Source organism: Corythoichthys intestinalis, chromosome 20 (genome assembly GCF_030265065.1).
Source record: "Corythoichthys intestinalis isolate RoL2023-P3 chromosome 20, ASM3026506v1, whole genome shotgun sequence".
Taxonomy (NCBI): Eukaryota; Metazoa; Chordata; class Actinopteri; order Syngnathiformes; family Syngnathidae; genus Corythoichthys; species Corythoichthys intestinalis.
The window spans coordinates 1,593,979-1,611,764 of NC_080414.1; the positions used below are offsets into that span (position 1 = coordinate 1,593,979).

Sequence of the window (17,786 nt, forward strand, 5' to 3'; positions counted from 1 at the left end):
TATTTTTATCCGTTTTCGGCTTGTATGTCCACACCGCTAAAAATTTGTAATATTTATAGGTTCATTTGGGTCCCATGAATTATTTATTTTGGTAATTGAAATGCACTAAGAATGGATTACACCATTTTATCACTCAAAAAATGAGCTACAGTGCTGGCCAAAAGTATTGGCACCCCTGCAATTCTGTCAGATAATGCTAAATTTCTCCCAGAAAATGATAGCAATTACAAATGCTTTGGTAGTAATATCGTCATTGATTTAGCTTGCAATGAAAAACCACAAAAGAGATTGGGGAAAAAAAAACACTGAAATCATCCTCTTTTTACAAACAACTCCAAAAATGGGCCAGACAAAAGTATTGGTACTCTTTGAAAAATCATGTGATGCTTCTCTAATTTGTGTAATAAACAGTACCTGTTATTTATATGTGGCACATAACAGGTGGTGGCAAAAACGAAATCACACTTGCAGACAGTTAAAATGGATTAAAGTTGACTCAACCTCTGTCCTGTGTCCTTGCGTGTACCACATTGAGCATGGAGAAAAGAAAGAAGACCAAGGAACTGTCTGAGGACTTGAGAAGCAACATTGTGAGGAAGCATGGGCAATCTCAAGGCTACAAATCCATCTCCAAAGACCTGAATGTTCCTGTGTCTACCGTGCGCAGTGTCATCAATAAGTGTAAAGCCCACGGCACTGTGGCTAACCTCCCTAAATGTGGACAGAAAAGAAAAATTGACAAAAGATTTCAACAAAAGATTGTGCGGATGGTGAATAAGAACCTAGACTAACATTAGCGCAAGTTCAAGCTGTCCCGCAGTCCGAGGGTACGACAGTGTCAACCCGTACTATACGTCGGCGTCTGAATGAAAAGGCACTCTATGGTAGGATACCCAGGAAGACCCCGCTTCTGACCCAGACGCATAAAAAAAGCCAGGCTGGAGTTGGCCAAAATCTACCTGAGAACGTTTTGGAAAAATGTTTTCTGGTCAGATGAGACAAAAGGAGAGCTTTTTGGGAAAAAGCATCAACATAGAGTTTACAGGGAAAAAAAAAAAACGAGGCCTTCAAAGATATGAACACGGTCCCCAAAGTCAAACATGGCGGAGGTTCCCTGATGTTTTGGGGTTGCTTTGCTGCCTTTGGCACTGGACTGCTTGACCGTGGTCATGGACTTATGAAGTCTGAAGACTACCAACACATTTTGCAGCATAATGCAGGGCCCAGTGTGAGAAAGCTGGGTCTCCCTCAGAGGTCATGGGTCTTCTAGCAGGACAATGACCCAAAACACACTTCAAAAAGCACTAGAAAATGATTTGAGAGAAAGCACTGGAGACTTCTAAAGTGGCCAGCAATGAGTCCAGACCGGAATCCCATAGAACGCTTGTGGAGAGATCTGAAAATGGCACACTCCAAATCTCAGAAACCTGGAGCAGCTGGCCAAAGAAGAATGGTCGAGAATTCCAGCAGAGCATTGTAAGAAACTCATTGATCGGTACCGAAAGCAGCTGTTTGCAGTAATTTTGTCTATAGGTTGTGCGACCAAGTATTGGGCTGAGGGTGTCAATACTTTTGTCCGGCCCATTTTTGGAGTTTTGTGTAAAATGATAATGATTTATTTATGTTTTCATTCTCTTTGTGTTTTTTCAGTGCAAACAAAATAAATGAAGTTATTACTACCAAAGCATTTGTAATTGCAATCATTTTCTAGGAGAAATTTAGCATTATCTGACAGAATTGCAGGGGTGCCAATACTTTTGGCCAGCATTTTATCTACAAGGACAACGCCAACTTGGTGAGCAGGAAAACAGTACATTATTTTAATTAATTATAGCGACCTGGATGGCACAATGCGTCTGTAAAACAAGTTGTCCGAAAGTTTTGAGGACGCTCGCTGTTATCATTAGCCTAATGCTAACGCCCAACTTGCTGATTATACACACTCAGCAGGAAAACAGTACATTATTTTAAATTAATTATAGCTACCTGGAGGGCACAAAGTGTAAGAACAGTTGTCTGAAAATTTAAAGGATGCTCGCCGTTAGCATTAGCCTAATGCCAACGCGAACGCCATGGTAACACCACGAGTTAAATTTAGTGTGTGATGATCACTCAGCACAGACCTTTAGAGACTGAAGCGACATTGCATAGTCTCTCTGGTCAAGAAAACAAAATCTTACCGTTCGTGCAAGCCTGCATGGAGAAGTACTGACTTAGATTCATTTGATTACATGTATTTTTGTAACTTTAGCTCAAAGCTTGAAGCTAATTTGAGCCAAATCAATCTATACTGAAAATATTAAATCATTAGCTGCCGTTAGCGAAGTGAAAAACCCTTTAAAAAAATCAAAGATAAAAAAATGAAAATAAAACCAAGAATTTAAAAAAAAAAAAATGACTGAAAACAAAACCGTCCCCATTGAAGAAATGAATATGTTTAGATTTTTTGGCGCATGGATGCCAGCATATCAGAAGAGATGACAAGAAATGACAGTACAAGCTTCCATTTTTGTCGGGAGGCAGTTTTGAACCTGCGCTCCTGTCTAGTTTACTATGAAAAATGTCTCTTTCCCACTACATTTGTCATGTGTTTTTCTTGGAATAGAAAAAGCGCCGGTGAGTCAGAAGCGTCTAGATACACAAGGTGACGTTCTCCGCCTCCTCTCTTCATTCTAACCTGCGCTTCCTGTCTGAGCGGGCAGGAAGAACAGCGCTAGCGAAAAGAGGAGGAGGCTAATAGCGATTGATCCATTTTTATATGAAAGCCGACACCGGCTGCCACGCGGGAGGGAACGGGGGCGGAGGTAATGCTTTCTGCCTCCCTCCCTGAGGTGGGCAGAGTGTGAATTACCAGCGGCTTGGTCCCGACGTTCTACTCGCTCGAGGCACGAAGGTAGCTAGCAACCCGAGAACATAAGGGAGACTCCCCCCCAGTTTCACATTCGGGACATTTCTGTGACCATTAAAAAATAGGTGGCCCTACAAATTTCAAAAAATCAAATTTAAGACTTTTTTTAATACAATGTGAAGGAGATAGTACCTTTTCTCATAGGCACCGTCTAACTGTTTGCATTACTCTAACACACTTAATATAATCAATCAGGGAATAGTGTTGTTTCTCTGATTTACCTATCGACTGTTTGTATTACTCTAACACACCCAATGTAAAATAAATAGCACTTATACCATAGTTTAAGGAAAACAAGCAGAATATAGGGCAGGGTTCACTAAATCGGGACCTTGGTGCCACTTTTCCTGTCGTGTTTTCCATGTCTCCCTCCTCCAACTCACCTGAATCAAAATAATCAGGATCATTATCAGGCTTCTGGAGAGGTTGCGGATGACATAATCATTTGATTCAGGTGTGTTAGGGGAGAGAGACGTGGAAAACACGACAGGAAAAGTGGCACCGAGGTCCGGATTCACTACCAACTCCCGCAATCAGTTCTCCCGGACAGTCCAGAACAAATGGCGGGACGTCCTGTCCCAACACAAGGAACACCGGAGAACGCCCGATATCCAACTGATAACACAACTGATAAGACCCCAAAGGGCCCCTTTGACGCTGAGGTGGCAAAATCCACAACTCTTGTTGCCCTGACAACAGTAACTCCCGAATCCTCCTGTCCAATCCACAAACTGACAATAATCCTAAACAACGGCCAAGCACACCCTTCTTCTGCCCACGCCCCCCGCCCCGTGAGAGCCTTCAAAAAGACTGAATGTTTAACTCATTGGTCTCCAAATTATTCCACATAGGTCCGTAGTGGGTGCAGGATTTTGTTCCAACAAAACAAGACGACACCTTTGCACCAATCTTGTGTTTTACAAGTGTAATCAGTTTATTACAGCCAGGTGCTGCTTGTTTTAGCAGAAACCTCATTGGTTAACCTGTCTGTGCTCGATCGGTTGGAACAAAAACCAGGACCCACAGCGGCCCTTGACACCCCTGGTTTAAAAAAATCGTTGTCATTTTTCTCGGGAACCTTTTGTTGACTTGTGACGAGTCTGCCTCCTCACCTGAGTCTGTTTCTGTTTCGCCTTGCCGTTTGATCGCTGTCGACCTGAATAAATTGTCAACTTGTGTTTCGAAGTCTTTTTCCAGCTTTCAAAATGGAGTCGCTATAAGGGGTTAAGACTAAGGTGAACGCGCAGAATTTGGCCTTTTGGCCGGGTTGTCGGTATCTCGCCGGCCCGGGTCGTTGGAGCTGCACCAGCGCGGGTTGGCAATTCGACTGGCGTGATTCTGCCAATCTGGCTAAAAGGTCAGATTCCTTCAAACTCCAGTGTGTTTAGTGTGCCTAGCGGTGGTAAAAAGTGTTTTTTTTCCTCTCTGGCAACTGTCTGTGTTGAGAAAGTGAGTGTGTGTGTATAATGTAAACATGATATGAGTCATACACTCGTGCTTTTTATGGAAAATTATTTAATTATTTTTGTTCTGATGATAATAATGTTGAGCTGTGGGTTTACGCTCACTAAGGCACTGGATTTAATTTTAATTTTTAGAATATTTGTTATTTTTTAAATTTAGTTTAACTTAACATTATACTTATCTTTCAATTTCCTAATATGTTTTGAAAAATAAAAATCCTGTTCAACAGAACCCCCCCCCCCCCCCCCCCCCCCCCCCCCCAGATATCTCAAAGTAAGCTTTAATAGCAATACCGTGAAACTGATATTTTTTCCGGCACATCCCTATTCTGGACTAAAAATAAACAATCCTGACTGGAACAATCGAGCAATTTTGCCATATTGTTAACTCACTCACTGCCTATGAAAGCGAAGGGTGTCAAACTGTATATCCATTTAAACTTGAAAGGCAGAGATTGAATGATCATGCCAAAGTGCCATTGCCGGGAAATAGATGCCCCCTTGATCGAGTAAGACAGAAAATTGTCAGTTCGGGACTAAAAATAAACAACCGTGACCAGGATGCTCAAGAAATTCGGCTTCTCATTAACTTATGCACTGCAATTGAAAGTGATGGACAGCAAATTCATATTAACTTGACAGCCTGGCATTGAATGAGCATGTTTCAGTGCTATTTAACGGCGATAGACCGTAGACTTCATAATGGCTCAGATCGGTCATGCGCTGTGCCTCCCATTCAAGTAGGGGGCGGCCCACATCAAGAGGAGCTATTCACAAACACGCACGCAGCGATCTAACGCCGGATTTGTGTTGAAAAAGTACGAAAGCTGTACCGCATACAAACAGGAAGGATTGTCTCAGGAGTGATTTGTTTGAGGATTCAAGGTAATTATTTTATTTTTCGTACTATGTATGCATGTTGAAACGTTAAAAAAAAAAATCAATGGGAGGAATTAGCCGCTACTGCAGTAGCATCATAGTTCGCAATATTTTTGTAAAATAAATGCTAACTGCAACTTTTTTTTGCTTTTAACCAAGAATCAAGACTGTTTCACGTCCATATCTATAAAGAATTTAGGGATTTAAGCATTTATTCACAAGAATTTTCACCGGAAAAGCTTTGTTTACATCAGGCGGCCGCTAGCTATATTCACGAACAGACTAGCATTGTACTTCGACATGTTTACGTAAAATAAACGTTAACTACAGTTTTTTTTTTTTTTTGCTTTTAACCAAGAATCGAGCAGGGTTTTACGTACATATCGATAAAGAATTCGGGGATTTAAGCATGTGTTCGCAAGAATTTTCACCGGAAAAGCTCTGTTTACATCACGCGGCCGCTAGCTATATTCACTAACTGACAAGCATTGTACTTTGACATATTTACGTAAAAAATGCTTACTGCACGTTTTTTTTTTTTTTGTGTGTGTGCTTTTAACCAAGAATAGAGACTGTTTTACGTCGATATCTAAAAGGAATTTGGGGATTTAAGCATTTATTCTCAAGAATTTTCAACGGAAAAAGCTCTTTGTTTCCATACGGCGGCCGCCTCATTGAGTAACAGACTAACATCGTACTTGGACATATTTATGTAAAATAAACGCTAACTGCATGTTTTTTTTGCCTTTAACCAAGAATTGAAACAGTTTTACGTCCATATCTATGAATAATTCGGTGAAAATTCACCGGAAAAGCTCTGTTTACATCAGGCGGCCTAGCTACAATCACTAACAGACTAGCATTTTACTTTGACATATTTACACAAGATAACTACTAATTGTACGTTTTTTTATCTTGTAACCAAGAATCGAGACTGTTTTACGTCCGTATCTATAAAGAATTCGGGGATTTAAGCATTTATTCACAAGAATTTTCACCGGAAAAGCTCTGTTTACATCAGGCGGCCGCTAGCTACGTTCACTATCAGACTGGCATTGTACTTAGACATATTTACGTGAAATAAACGCTAACTGCACGTTTTTTTGTTTTGTTTTGCTTTCAACCAAGAATCCAGACAGTTTTAAGTCCATATCTATAAAGAATTTGGGGATTTAAGCATTTATTCACAAGAAGTTTCAACAAAAAAAGCTCTTTGTCTGTGAATCTACTCGATCAGCTTAGACGGCCTCGCCAACAACGCAGGCCCCCTATTCATCGGCCCCGCTTCCCGCCAATACATTATTATGAAGTCTTTGGATAGACGTCCAATCCGTTAGAACTGAGAAAGCTGGCGGCATTCACCTCCCAGTCCAAATGGATTGGACGTTTATCGCCTTCCATTGCAGCCAAGGAGTTAAAAAAAAAAAAAAAAAAAAATCAGTGCGCTTCATAAAGCCACAGGAACAGGATGTAACGTGTCTCCAGCTGTTTAATAAGAGCGGAATTATTGCAAATAGAAGCGGCGGCGGCTGCTGTCTATTTTTAGCCTGGCAGCGATGCGTCGCAACACGGCAGCCGACAGAGGCTCTCGTGGGACCGGCGACGCGGAAACGCCGCGGGAGGGGCGGGCGGATCAATCTCGGCGAGATGCCGCGTGGCGCCGAGACGCTCTTTTTACCCTAGCGCGCAAACCTTTCACTACCCCGTGACAAAACCTAGCCCAATCGGCATTTTGCAGCATTGGCTTGTGAGCTTCTATTTTTAGCGGCAGGCGCCATCCGTGCACCACCGCATCCACTCCACCTCCTCCTTTTTCACGCGCTCACCAGCCAATAAGGCTGGACCGATTTAGAGTGTAGTACCCATTCTGACCACATATTAACAGTGAAATTGGGACCTTTTCAGTTTTTTTTTTGGGTGAAGATGGATATTTTGGGTCAAAAATGTTGTTCAGAAAAAAATTGGGGTTAAAAAAATAAAACGTTCTGTCATATACGTATGTTACATTTTTTTTTTTAAATACAAAAACTTTCTTGGTGTAAAATGTATATTTTTTGACAAAAATTTGTTGGATTTTTTTTTTGTGGAAATACATTTGGTCGAAAATGTTGTTTTTTTTTTTTTTAAATGTAGGTTAAATATTTGTTCAATCATTGGCTCGTTCCCAGTTCAACAACAGTAAATGCTGATTTACCTCAATGGCTGCCATTGACAGCACTACATGACCAATTTAGAGTGTGGTACCCATTCTGACTACGTTATGGCAGTTAAACTGGATCTTTTTCATTTTTATTGTTTGTTTTTTTTGGGGGGGGTGAAAATTTTTGGGTCTAAAATGGAGAGACAGCGAGAACGAAAAGTCGTATTTGGTACGTGGGAAAATTGATTTTGCCATGTGGCTTTTTTTTTTTTTTTTTGCCATGTGCCACATTGAAAAAAAATGCCACATGGCAAAAGGAAAAATGCCACATGCCAAAATCCATTTTGCCACATAGCAAAAAAAAAGTCACATGCCAAAATCCATTTTGCCACATGGCAAAAAAAAAGCCACATGGCAAAAGGAAAAATGCCACATGCCAAAATCCATTTTGCCACATAGCAAAAAAAAAAAAAAAAAAAAAAAAAGCCGCATTATAAAAAACAAACAAACAAAAATATCACATGCCAAAATCCATTTGGCCACATGGCAAAAAAAAGCCACATGGCAAAAGGAAAAATGCCACATGCAAAAATCCATTTTGCCACATAGCAAAAAAATGCCGCATTGCAAAAAAAAAATTAATTAAAAAAAAACAAACAAAAAAAAACATGCCAAAATCCATTTTTCCACATGGCAAAAAAAAGCCACATGGCAAAAGGAAAAATGCTACATGCCAAAATCCATTTTGCCACATAGCAAAAAAAAGGCCGCATGGCAAAAGGAAAAATGCCACATGCCAAAATCCATTTTGCCACATAGCAAAAAAAAAAAAGCTGCATTGCAAAAAACAAACAAACAAAAAAAATCACATGCCATAATCCATTTTGCCACATGGCAAAAGGAAAAATGTTACATGCATAAATCCATTTTGCCACATAGCAAAAAAATGCCGCATTGAAAAAAAAAAAAAAAATCACTTGCCAAAATCCATTTTTCCACATGGCAAAAAAAAAATGCCACATGGCAAAAGGAAAAATGCTACATGCCAAAATCCATTTTGCCACATGGCAAAAAAAATGGCACACAGCAAAAAAAAAAAAATGCCACATGCCAAAATCCATTTTGCCACATAGCAAAAAAATGCCGCATTGGAAAAAAAAAAAAAAATCACATGCCAAAATCCATTTTTCCACATGGCAAAAAAAAATGCCACACGGCAAAAGGAAAAATGCTACATGCCAAAATCCATTTTGCCACATACCCCCAAAAAATGCGTTGGGAAAAAAAAAAAAAAAAAAATCACATGCCAAAATCCATTTTGCAACATGGAAAAAAAATGCCACACGCCAAAATAAATTTTGCCAAGTGGCAAAATCAATTTTGCCACATACCGAATACCACTTTTCGTTCTCGGCCCTGCAGCAAAAATGTTGAATTTTCTGTCATAAAAAATGTTAGATTTTGGGTGAAAAAAATAAAATGTTTTGTTATTTACAGTATATAGGATTTTCGGCCATAAAGGTTGGATTTTTTTTTTTTTTTGAGAAAATACATTTGGTCTAAAATGTCTTTTTATTGAATGTAGGTTTTTTTCAGTTTTAAAATTAATTTAAGGTAAAACCAGTCAAAAAACAGAAAATGCTGATTTACCTTATTGGCTGCCGTTGACAGCACCAGACGTCCAATCCATTTGAAGAGGGAGGATTGGTTCGTTCGCTGCCGACCTCTCACTCCAAATGGATTGGACGTCCATTAGTGTTAAACCCGCACACATACAACATAATACCTCTACGATAAGGCTCATTAAGGAAGGCTTACCGGGAAATATAGAAGCAGCGCCCCACACAAGATGGCCTCCAGCAATACGAGACCCGACGCGCGGATAGTCTACACACACAAAAAAAAACAAGCACGTCAGCTGGTTTACCAACCGTAAAAAGGCACAAATTGATGACTTGACGTTCCGCTCATGTCGCTAAGCAACAGCGTCTCGACGTAAAACGACACCTCCACATTTACTCTTAGGCACGCGTCTACCTTGTTCCTCCTGAAGTGGTAGACCAGCACCATGCTAACGAAGACCGCCAGCATACAGACGCATTGGAAGGCGACGACGGCGGTGCGTAGAGGGCCGTCTTGCCGGGCGATGCACGGCGCGTCGTCTTTGCAGGAGGAGCAGCCCGGTCGGCACGGCAGGCATTCAATCACCGACCCTGGCGGAGGATATCCAGCGGCGGCTGAACGGTCGGGATGGTAGAAGCCTTTCTTGCAGTGACATTTGTACTTATCCAGGACAAAGCCGTGGCCGTGGCTTGGCATACACTGCATGAAAATTCAAATGAAAAAAAAGTTAAAACATTGATCATGTGATTGTTATGCCACACAAGCTGAGAGTGATTGTCAAGGCAACTTGATGAACAGGCCAAAGATATCTTTGAGATTCATTTTTTATGCCACAAACGTCTTATAATGATGTTATGCACGTGTGCGCGATTGTTATGCCGCAAATTTCTGTGAGGGACATTGTTTTGACGGAAAAGAAGCAACGAGTGTATTTTTGGTGAGGTATATAGCTTGGAGAACACTTGTCTTGATTGACTACACAAATGTGTGATTGTTATGCCACCAAAGGTCAGTCAGTCAAACACATTGTTTTGGCTAAAACATGATTGTTATGACACACAGAAATAAATTAGTGCATGAGTGTTTTTGTCAGTGAACATGCAAAAGTATGATTGTTATGCTACACTACTTTCATTGTCTTGGCAACTTGATGTACAGGCCAAACATACTGTATCTCTGAGATTATTTTTTTATGCCAAACATTTCTATGAGAGTGACACACACGTGTGTGATTATTATGGCGCAAATTTCTGTGAGAGACATTTGCAGAAAAGAAGCAACGAGCGTATTTTTGGTGAAGTATAAAGCATGAAGAACAGTTGTCTTGATTGACTACACAAACGTGATTGTTGTGCCAACAAAGGTCAGTCAGCCAAACACATTGTTTTGACTAAAACACATGATTGTTATGACACACAGAGATAAATTAGTGCATGAGTGTTTTTGTCAGGGAACATGCAAAAGTGTGACTGTTATGCTACACTAATTTGATTGTCTTGGCAACTTGATGTATAGGCCAAACACGTGTCTGAGAGGGATTGTTATGCACAAGTGTGTGTCTTATTGGAATTCTGAAAATTGCCGTGTAAAACAATGTGCAGCAGTGTGTTTTGTTATCTTAACAACACAAATGTGTGATTGTTATGCCATAAATACCTGAGAGACTTTGTTTTGACTAAAATATGATTATTATGCCCCACAAAGATAAAAAAGTGTGGTTCGTTATGGCCCCAATAGTTGTCCAACTACACAAGTGGGCGATGGATATGCCAAACAATGAATGTGTAGTTTTTTTATGCCACGTGGCATTATGGAACAGTAACTTTCAGAGTTGTTATGCCATATATTCCTGTGAAAAACTTTGTTTGAACTAAAATATGATTAGTATGCCACAAAGATTAGAGAGTGCACAAGTAAGTCACAGGAAGCTTTGCAAACAACTGTCTTAATTACACAAGCGCGATTGTTATGCCGCACGGCTTCATTGACTACACAAACGTGATTGTTATGCCACCAAAGGTCAGTTGGTCAAACACATTGTTTTGACTAAATAACATCTTTGTTATTGCACACAACGATCAATTAGTGCATGAATGTGTTTTTGTTAGGGAACACGCAAATGTGTGATTGTTATGCCACACCAGTGTGATTGTCTTGGCAACTCGATGTAAAGGCCATATATATCAGTGAGAGACTTTGTTTTGACTAAATTATGATTAATATGCTGCACAAAGAATTAAGAGTTGTTTTAGAATTAAGTTGTCCAAATACACAAGTGTGCGATTGTTATGCCACAAAATGAACGTGTAGTTTTTTAATGGCATGTGGTATTATGGAACCGCAACTTTCCGAGTTGTTATGCCACTTCTAGCTTTAAAATGGTGTGTTTTGACCACAGAGACATCTGATTACAAGTCACAGGTAGCTTTGCGAACAATTGTCTTAATTACGCGAGCGTGATTGTTATGCCACACGGCTTGGAGTAAATGAGAGAGTGGGATCAAATGTGGCACGCCTTGGACTAAAGGTGTAATTATTTCACTTTGCGCCCGTCCGTCTTTAATGAGCACGGCGCCTTCTGTGAGATTTGAGCAGCGATAGGGAAACACAAGAGACGCGTCCGGGTTGATCCTCGCCAGACTCGACTGCGCCGGCCGCCAAATTGCTAGCTGTAATTCACGTCTAAATGAAGAAGGGGCTCATTTGCATGATTAAATTGACACCGCTCTTATTTCTCACGGGACGCGACGGTCATCTTGGGCTGTCTCTTTGCCGTTAACCCGAGCGCTGGATGACGTTTCAGTTTTTTTAATGCTAGCATTGACGGCGCTAAACGTCCAATTCCTTTTGTCAATGGAACTGAAACAAAAGCCAATAAATTTGAAATTTTTAAATGTTTTATTAATGGCGAAATTGCAAAAGAGCCTGTGGTCGGAGGAATTTTTGGAAGATTTCAAAGTTGGAACGGTGTGAATCGGCTGTGTGCAAGGGCGTAGGTTTGGTCTCAACATCGATAGGGACGATATAACAGCATAACCTGCATCTAAACTTTTTGATGGGGACAGTACATTAATAGACCAAACAAATTGGGTAAACGGGGGTCAGGGCGACATCTCTCACGAATATGAACCTAATTAATTAAAAGGCTAAATGATCAATGTGAAATATATCTGTATTCAAGGGCGTAGGTTTGCATAAGGACGGTAGGGTCATAACACTACCAACTTTTCAGGATCCTCAAATTGTCCCCACCTTATTTGTATTGTATAATGTGTTCAGTTATGTAAGTAATTTAGATTGTCTTTTGTTATGTTTTAAGGACTGAATTGACCCTACTATTATTAAGTGATATATTTACATTATTTTTTTAGACTTACATTTACCCCTTTTCACTTGCTGAATGTGCCGGACTGTTATAATTTTATTTAACCTCATATGCACGTTGGATTGGCTGATGCCATGCCCCCCCTCCCCACACACACATACATACACACACACACACATGCACACCCATACAGACCCAACAAAAATACAACATGTCGACAACATGTCGCCTCCTCCGACCCCTTTGAAAAGGAGGGATATTAGAAGTTTTTTTCGGCCAGCAGCAGCTACTGTAAGGAATGTAAAAGACGTCAGTGTTGTGGACATCACAAATTTTGCTACTGTAAGTCCACCCAGCATCAGAGTTAGCATGAAATTAAACTGTGTGACCATGCTAAACTGCAAAACTCGAGTGGGAAGCTGCTTAAAGAGAAATGTCCTGTATGTGTTTTCTGCTGTAAACGTTATGATTTTTTTCAGTTATATTTATTAATTCAGACAGACAATGTTGGGTGGTCTAAAGAAAAATGTTTATTTTATTTTTTTTGCATTCCTGGACAGTTAAGAGATGATTACTAAGTTTGTATTTATTGTGTATCTTGAATTTGCTAATAAAGTAGTTTAGCAGTTTTGGAAAACAAAGGTTTGAATCAAACGGTGTATCACCTGTACCAATACACATGAAAGTTAGTATAATTCGTTTAGTCGTTTAGTAATTTGTTAGTTTAATTCAAACCTTTGTTTTCAAAAACTATTAAAGAAAGATTTTGAAAGCTTCCAGAATAAATGTCTGGATTTTATTAGCAAATTGATATTGCAATATTTGAACGCAAATTATATTAACATACACAATAAATACAAACTTGTTCGTAATCTCTTAACTATCCGAGAATGCAAAAAAATAAACATTTATCTTAAGACCACTCAACATTGTCTAAATAAAAATATTCAATGTAACTGCAAAAACGTATTAGTCAGGGAATAACAAAAATAAATAAAAATGGAGCCTCCTTACATGTAAAACACTTTTGCTTTTGTCAACAAGAACAGCCAAACAGCCAGTCAAGAAAAAAAAAGCTCCTTTGGGCTGCTTTAAGACCACATAAATACAATACAAATCAAAATTGGGGTTAAGGGGGTAAACTCACTACCTTTTTCAGTTTAATTAATGTTATAGTAGAAAAACATACAGGAGGACACTTCTCTCTTCCTATTCGAGTTTTGCAGGTTAGCAAATTCACACAATTTAAATGTTATTCTAACTCTGACGCAGGTTCAACATTCAGTAGAAAAAAAAAAAAAAAAAAAATGAGTGGTGTGATCCTTACCTCAACAACATTGACGTCTTTTTACATTACTTAGAGTGGATGCTGCGGAAAAAAAAAAAACTTCTGATATCCCTCCTCTTTGAAGGGGGCTCAGGAGGCGGCATGCTGTCGACATTTTGCATTTCTGTCGGGGCTTTTAGTGTGTGTGGGTAGTGGGGGAGGGGTCAAGTCATCAGCCAATCAAATGTGCGTTCCTGAAAAGTTGGTAGTGTTATGTCACTACCGTCCCTATGCCTTGGCTGTGTGGTGTGCTGAAAAAATGGACAAAAACCTGCCTGCATATTAGCTATATATGGCTACATGCTCCACACAATACACCAGGGTGACCAAACGTCCTCTTTTGCACGGACAAGTCCTACTTTCACGTAGTATCCTCATCGTCCGGGCGGCTTTTATAAATTCATAAAAATGTCCGTTTTTTACGGTTTTTCACGGGACCAATTTGAAGAGAATCCCTCCGGCCGCTAGGTGGCAGCGCCTGCCTGCGATGACATGGCTCCTAGTAGTAGGGAGGGAAGGAGTAGTTCTTCTTGTTTTTGTTGGCAGTTTACCCCTAACAGGCATTACCGCCATCTACTGGGTTGACGATTTGGCCACAACGCCTGAAGTTTTTTACGATAAATACGTATATAATGGCAACTGTTGACCTCTGTCGGAGTTTTTACTGTAAAATCCCGTTTGGTGTCGTATCGTTGCACTGCCGATGATTATAAACTTTTATAGCAAAGTTTGATTTTTGCCTCAGCTAGCTATCAGTAAGCTAAACCACGCTAGGCATTAAGGGAAACGTAGTTTTGAACTGCACGTTTGGAAACATGCTGGTTGAATAGTTTGTCAGTTTATTTCGGTTTTTGTTTGTGTGCAATCTAGAACATTGAATGAGAATATCAATTGAATGGGAATAACAATTTGTCAAGGACAATTGTCGTGATAGTAATTTATAAAAATGTTTAGTTTGCACATAGCTTACTGTGTGTATGTGTATTGACTGGACTACATTTCTATGGGTCTGCATTTTATATATATATATACACATACACAGTATGTATTAGGGCTGTCAAACGATTAACATTATTAATCGAGTTAATTACAGCTTAAAAATTGATTAATCGAAATTAATCGCAATTCAAACCATCTATAAAATATGCCTTATTTTTCTGTAAATTATTGTTGGAATGGAAAGATAAGACACAAGATGGATATATACATTCAACATACGATACATGAGTACTGTATTTGTTTATTATAACGATAAATCAACAAGATGGTATTAACATTATTAAAATTCTGTTAAAGCGATCCATGGATAGAAAGACTTGTAGTTCTTAAAAGATAAATGTTAGTACAAGTTATAGAAATTTTATATCAAAACCCCTTTTAATGTTTTCATATTAATAAAATTTGTAAAATTTTCAATCAAAAAATAGACTAGTATCTCGCCATTGTTGATGTCAATAATTACACAATGCTCATGGGTGCTGAAGCCCATATAATCAGTCGCACCCAAGCGCCAGCAGAGGGCGACAAAACCCCAAAAAACACAAGTAACAAGTGGACATTGCACTTTGCTGTCATTTTAATCTGTTTGAGCGGGGCATGTGCGTTAATTGCGTCAAATATTTTAACATGATTAATCAAAAAAAATAACGTGATAATTTTGACACCCCTAATATATATATATATATATATATATATATATATATATGTATACACATATACTTTTTTTCCCCTTTTTTTTTTAAGTCATTATTTTTTTTTTTTCAAACTGCATTTTTCCATCCAGAGTGAGGGGCACACTTTAAATATATTAAAGTGATATAGGCATCTTTGAGTGAACTTTGAGAAAAATTCAAGTATCTTGAGGCCTTGCTGAGTGTCCTATTTTTTGGAAATCAAAATATGGTCACCCTACAATACAATGTAATATAAATGAAAATATGGACAATATTTACTTTATTTATATTGATTTTGCCTTATTTTTTTCATTGAAAAAAATGTCAAAGCAAATGCCGACTTGTGCTGTCAATGTACAAACACTTTACTTTTAGAACAACTCCAGGTCGTCGACGGCAGTCAGTAAATTAAAGCGCCTCCGCAGTTTCCACGCTAACGCAACACAAACACGTCGAGACCTAGAAAAATCTCCCGACTTCAAGCATACATTCTCCACAGTCACCTCCGCGTGACACCGGACCGGGGAATAAGAAGCTAGCATCTACTTAACTGCAGAATAGGAGTACTACGGCACTCCCTGACACCCACACATGGTGTATATCCACTCCTAGCAGTGGCTAATCAAGCGCTAATGGGCCTCGGTAGATATTTGTAATGTTCAACACAAACCCAGAGGATCACGCAATAATTACGGGAGGAACGACAGCGCGCGCGCAAAAGGAGGGAAAACGGAGAACAAGTCAAGGATGTGCATAAAGGCACAGGGGAAATTAGCCGGTGTTTATTTGAAAGGCCTTCTACATGCTCGGCTAAACCTGGCAGCGGCTCTTCTCGTGACACCTCATTAGGGGCTTCTCGGTTTGCGCGTGTGAGCTAATAATATTGGCTAGCTGGATGGTAAAGCCAAGCTAGCGCGATGTCATTGAAGTAAAGGAAAAATCGAGAACAAACAGGGAATTATTGAGAGTATAAGAAGATAAACGTCAACTGTAGTGGAACATAAGCAACGAGTGAATATTTGGCGGAACGCGGTCCCTCGCGGGAACGGCGGTCGCGCTGCGCCGACGTGTTTGTGCAGCGGGAAATTCCCTAGATGGCGAAAAGAATAAATTTGCCAAGCACTGGCGGGCCAAGCAGAATTTTTTTTTTATGCCAGATAAATGACGAGGGAATACAGTACTGTCGGAGGGTTACGAAACACGTGCAAACGTTGGCTTAGCTCATGTTGCTAAGCTAGCGGGGTAATGATTGACCCCTGGGTAAAAGGATGTTGACCATTTTTATATTGTTTAAAAGAAGTGTGTATATATGTGATAACACTCCAGTGTTTTCGTCAACGATGACGATAATGAAAGTATTGCGCCAAAGAACACTTTTTTCATGACAATGACGAGACGATAACAAGCAAAAAACGTGTTTTGGGAGACTAAAAAAATAACGAGCCTGAAGGAAATAGTATCTTTTCTCGTAGTCACCGTCTAACTGTTTGCATTATTCTAACACACTTATTATCTTTCCTCGTATTTACCAATCGACTGTTTGTATTACTCTAACTAACACACCCAATATAAAATAAATAGCACTTATAACCTAGTTTAAGGAATACAAACAAAATATAGGGCATAAGAGATACATGACGTCTTCTTATCACGGAAGCCCAACGTGTGCGTCATGCAACTGACTGAGCAAGATTGACACTGACAAGCCCACGTCTGCACTACCAACTCTCGCAATCAGTTCTCCCGGACAGTCCAGAACAAATGGCGGGACGTCCTGTCCCAACACAAGGAACACCGGAGAATGCCCGATATCCAACTGATAACACGGCTGACAAGACTCCAAAAGCCTCTTTGACGCTGAGGTAGCAAAATCCACAACCCTCGTTGCCCTGACACCAGTAACTCCTGAATCCTCCTCTCTAATCCACAACAGACAATAATCCTAAAAAATCCCAAACACACACTTCTTCCTGCCCACGGCCCGCCCTGCGAGAGCCTTCATAAGACCGAATGTTTAACTTAGCATTGTCATTTTCTCGGGAACCTTTTGTTGACTTGTGATATGGTGACCTTGGATCCTCGCCTGGGTCTTTGCTGTTTAATTGCTGTCGACTCAGAATAAATTGTCAATTTGTGTTTCGAGTATTCTAAGACACTTAATATAATCAATCAGGGAATAGTATCTTTCCTCGTATTTACCGATCGACTGTTTGTATTACTCTAACACACCCAATATAAAATAAATAGCACTTATAACCTAGTTTAAGGAAAACAAGCAGAATATAGGGCATAAGAGATACATGACGCCTTTTTATCACGGAAGCCCAACGTGTGCGTAATGCAACTGACTGAGCAAGATTGACGCTGACATCTACACGTCTGCACCACCAACTCTCGCAATCAGTTCTCCCGGAGAGTCCAGAACAAATGGCGGGATGCTCTGTCCCA

The 17,786-nt window shown here is 39.8% G+C and overlaps 1 protein-coding gene across 1 annotated transcript in view; it reads right to left on the bottom strand.

Annotated features, from left to right (window-relative positions):
- Positions 1–17,786, bottom strand: part of gpr158a (G protein-coupled receptor 158a) — a 63,379-nt gene that overhangs the window by 15,974 nt on the left and 29,619 nt on the right. Inside the window, exons 4-5 of the mRNA XM_057824489.1 lie at positions 9,428–9,712; positions 9,209–9,277 (exon numbers count right to left, since the gene is read on the bottom strand). Of these exons, the coding sequence (XP_057680472.1) occupies positions 9,209–9,277; positions 9,428–9,712 (354 nt within the window). The remainder of the gene's footprint in view (positions 1–9,208; positions 9,278–9,427; positions 9,713–17,786) is intronic.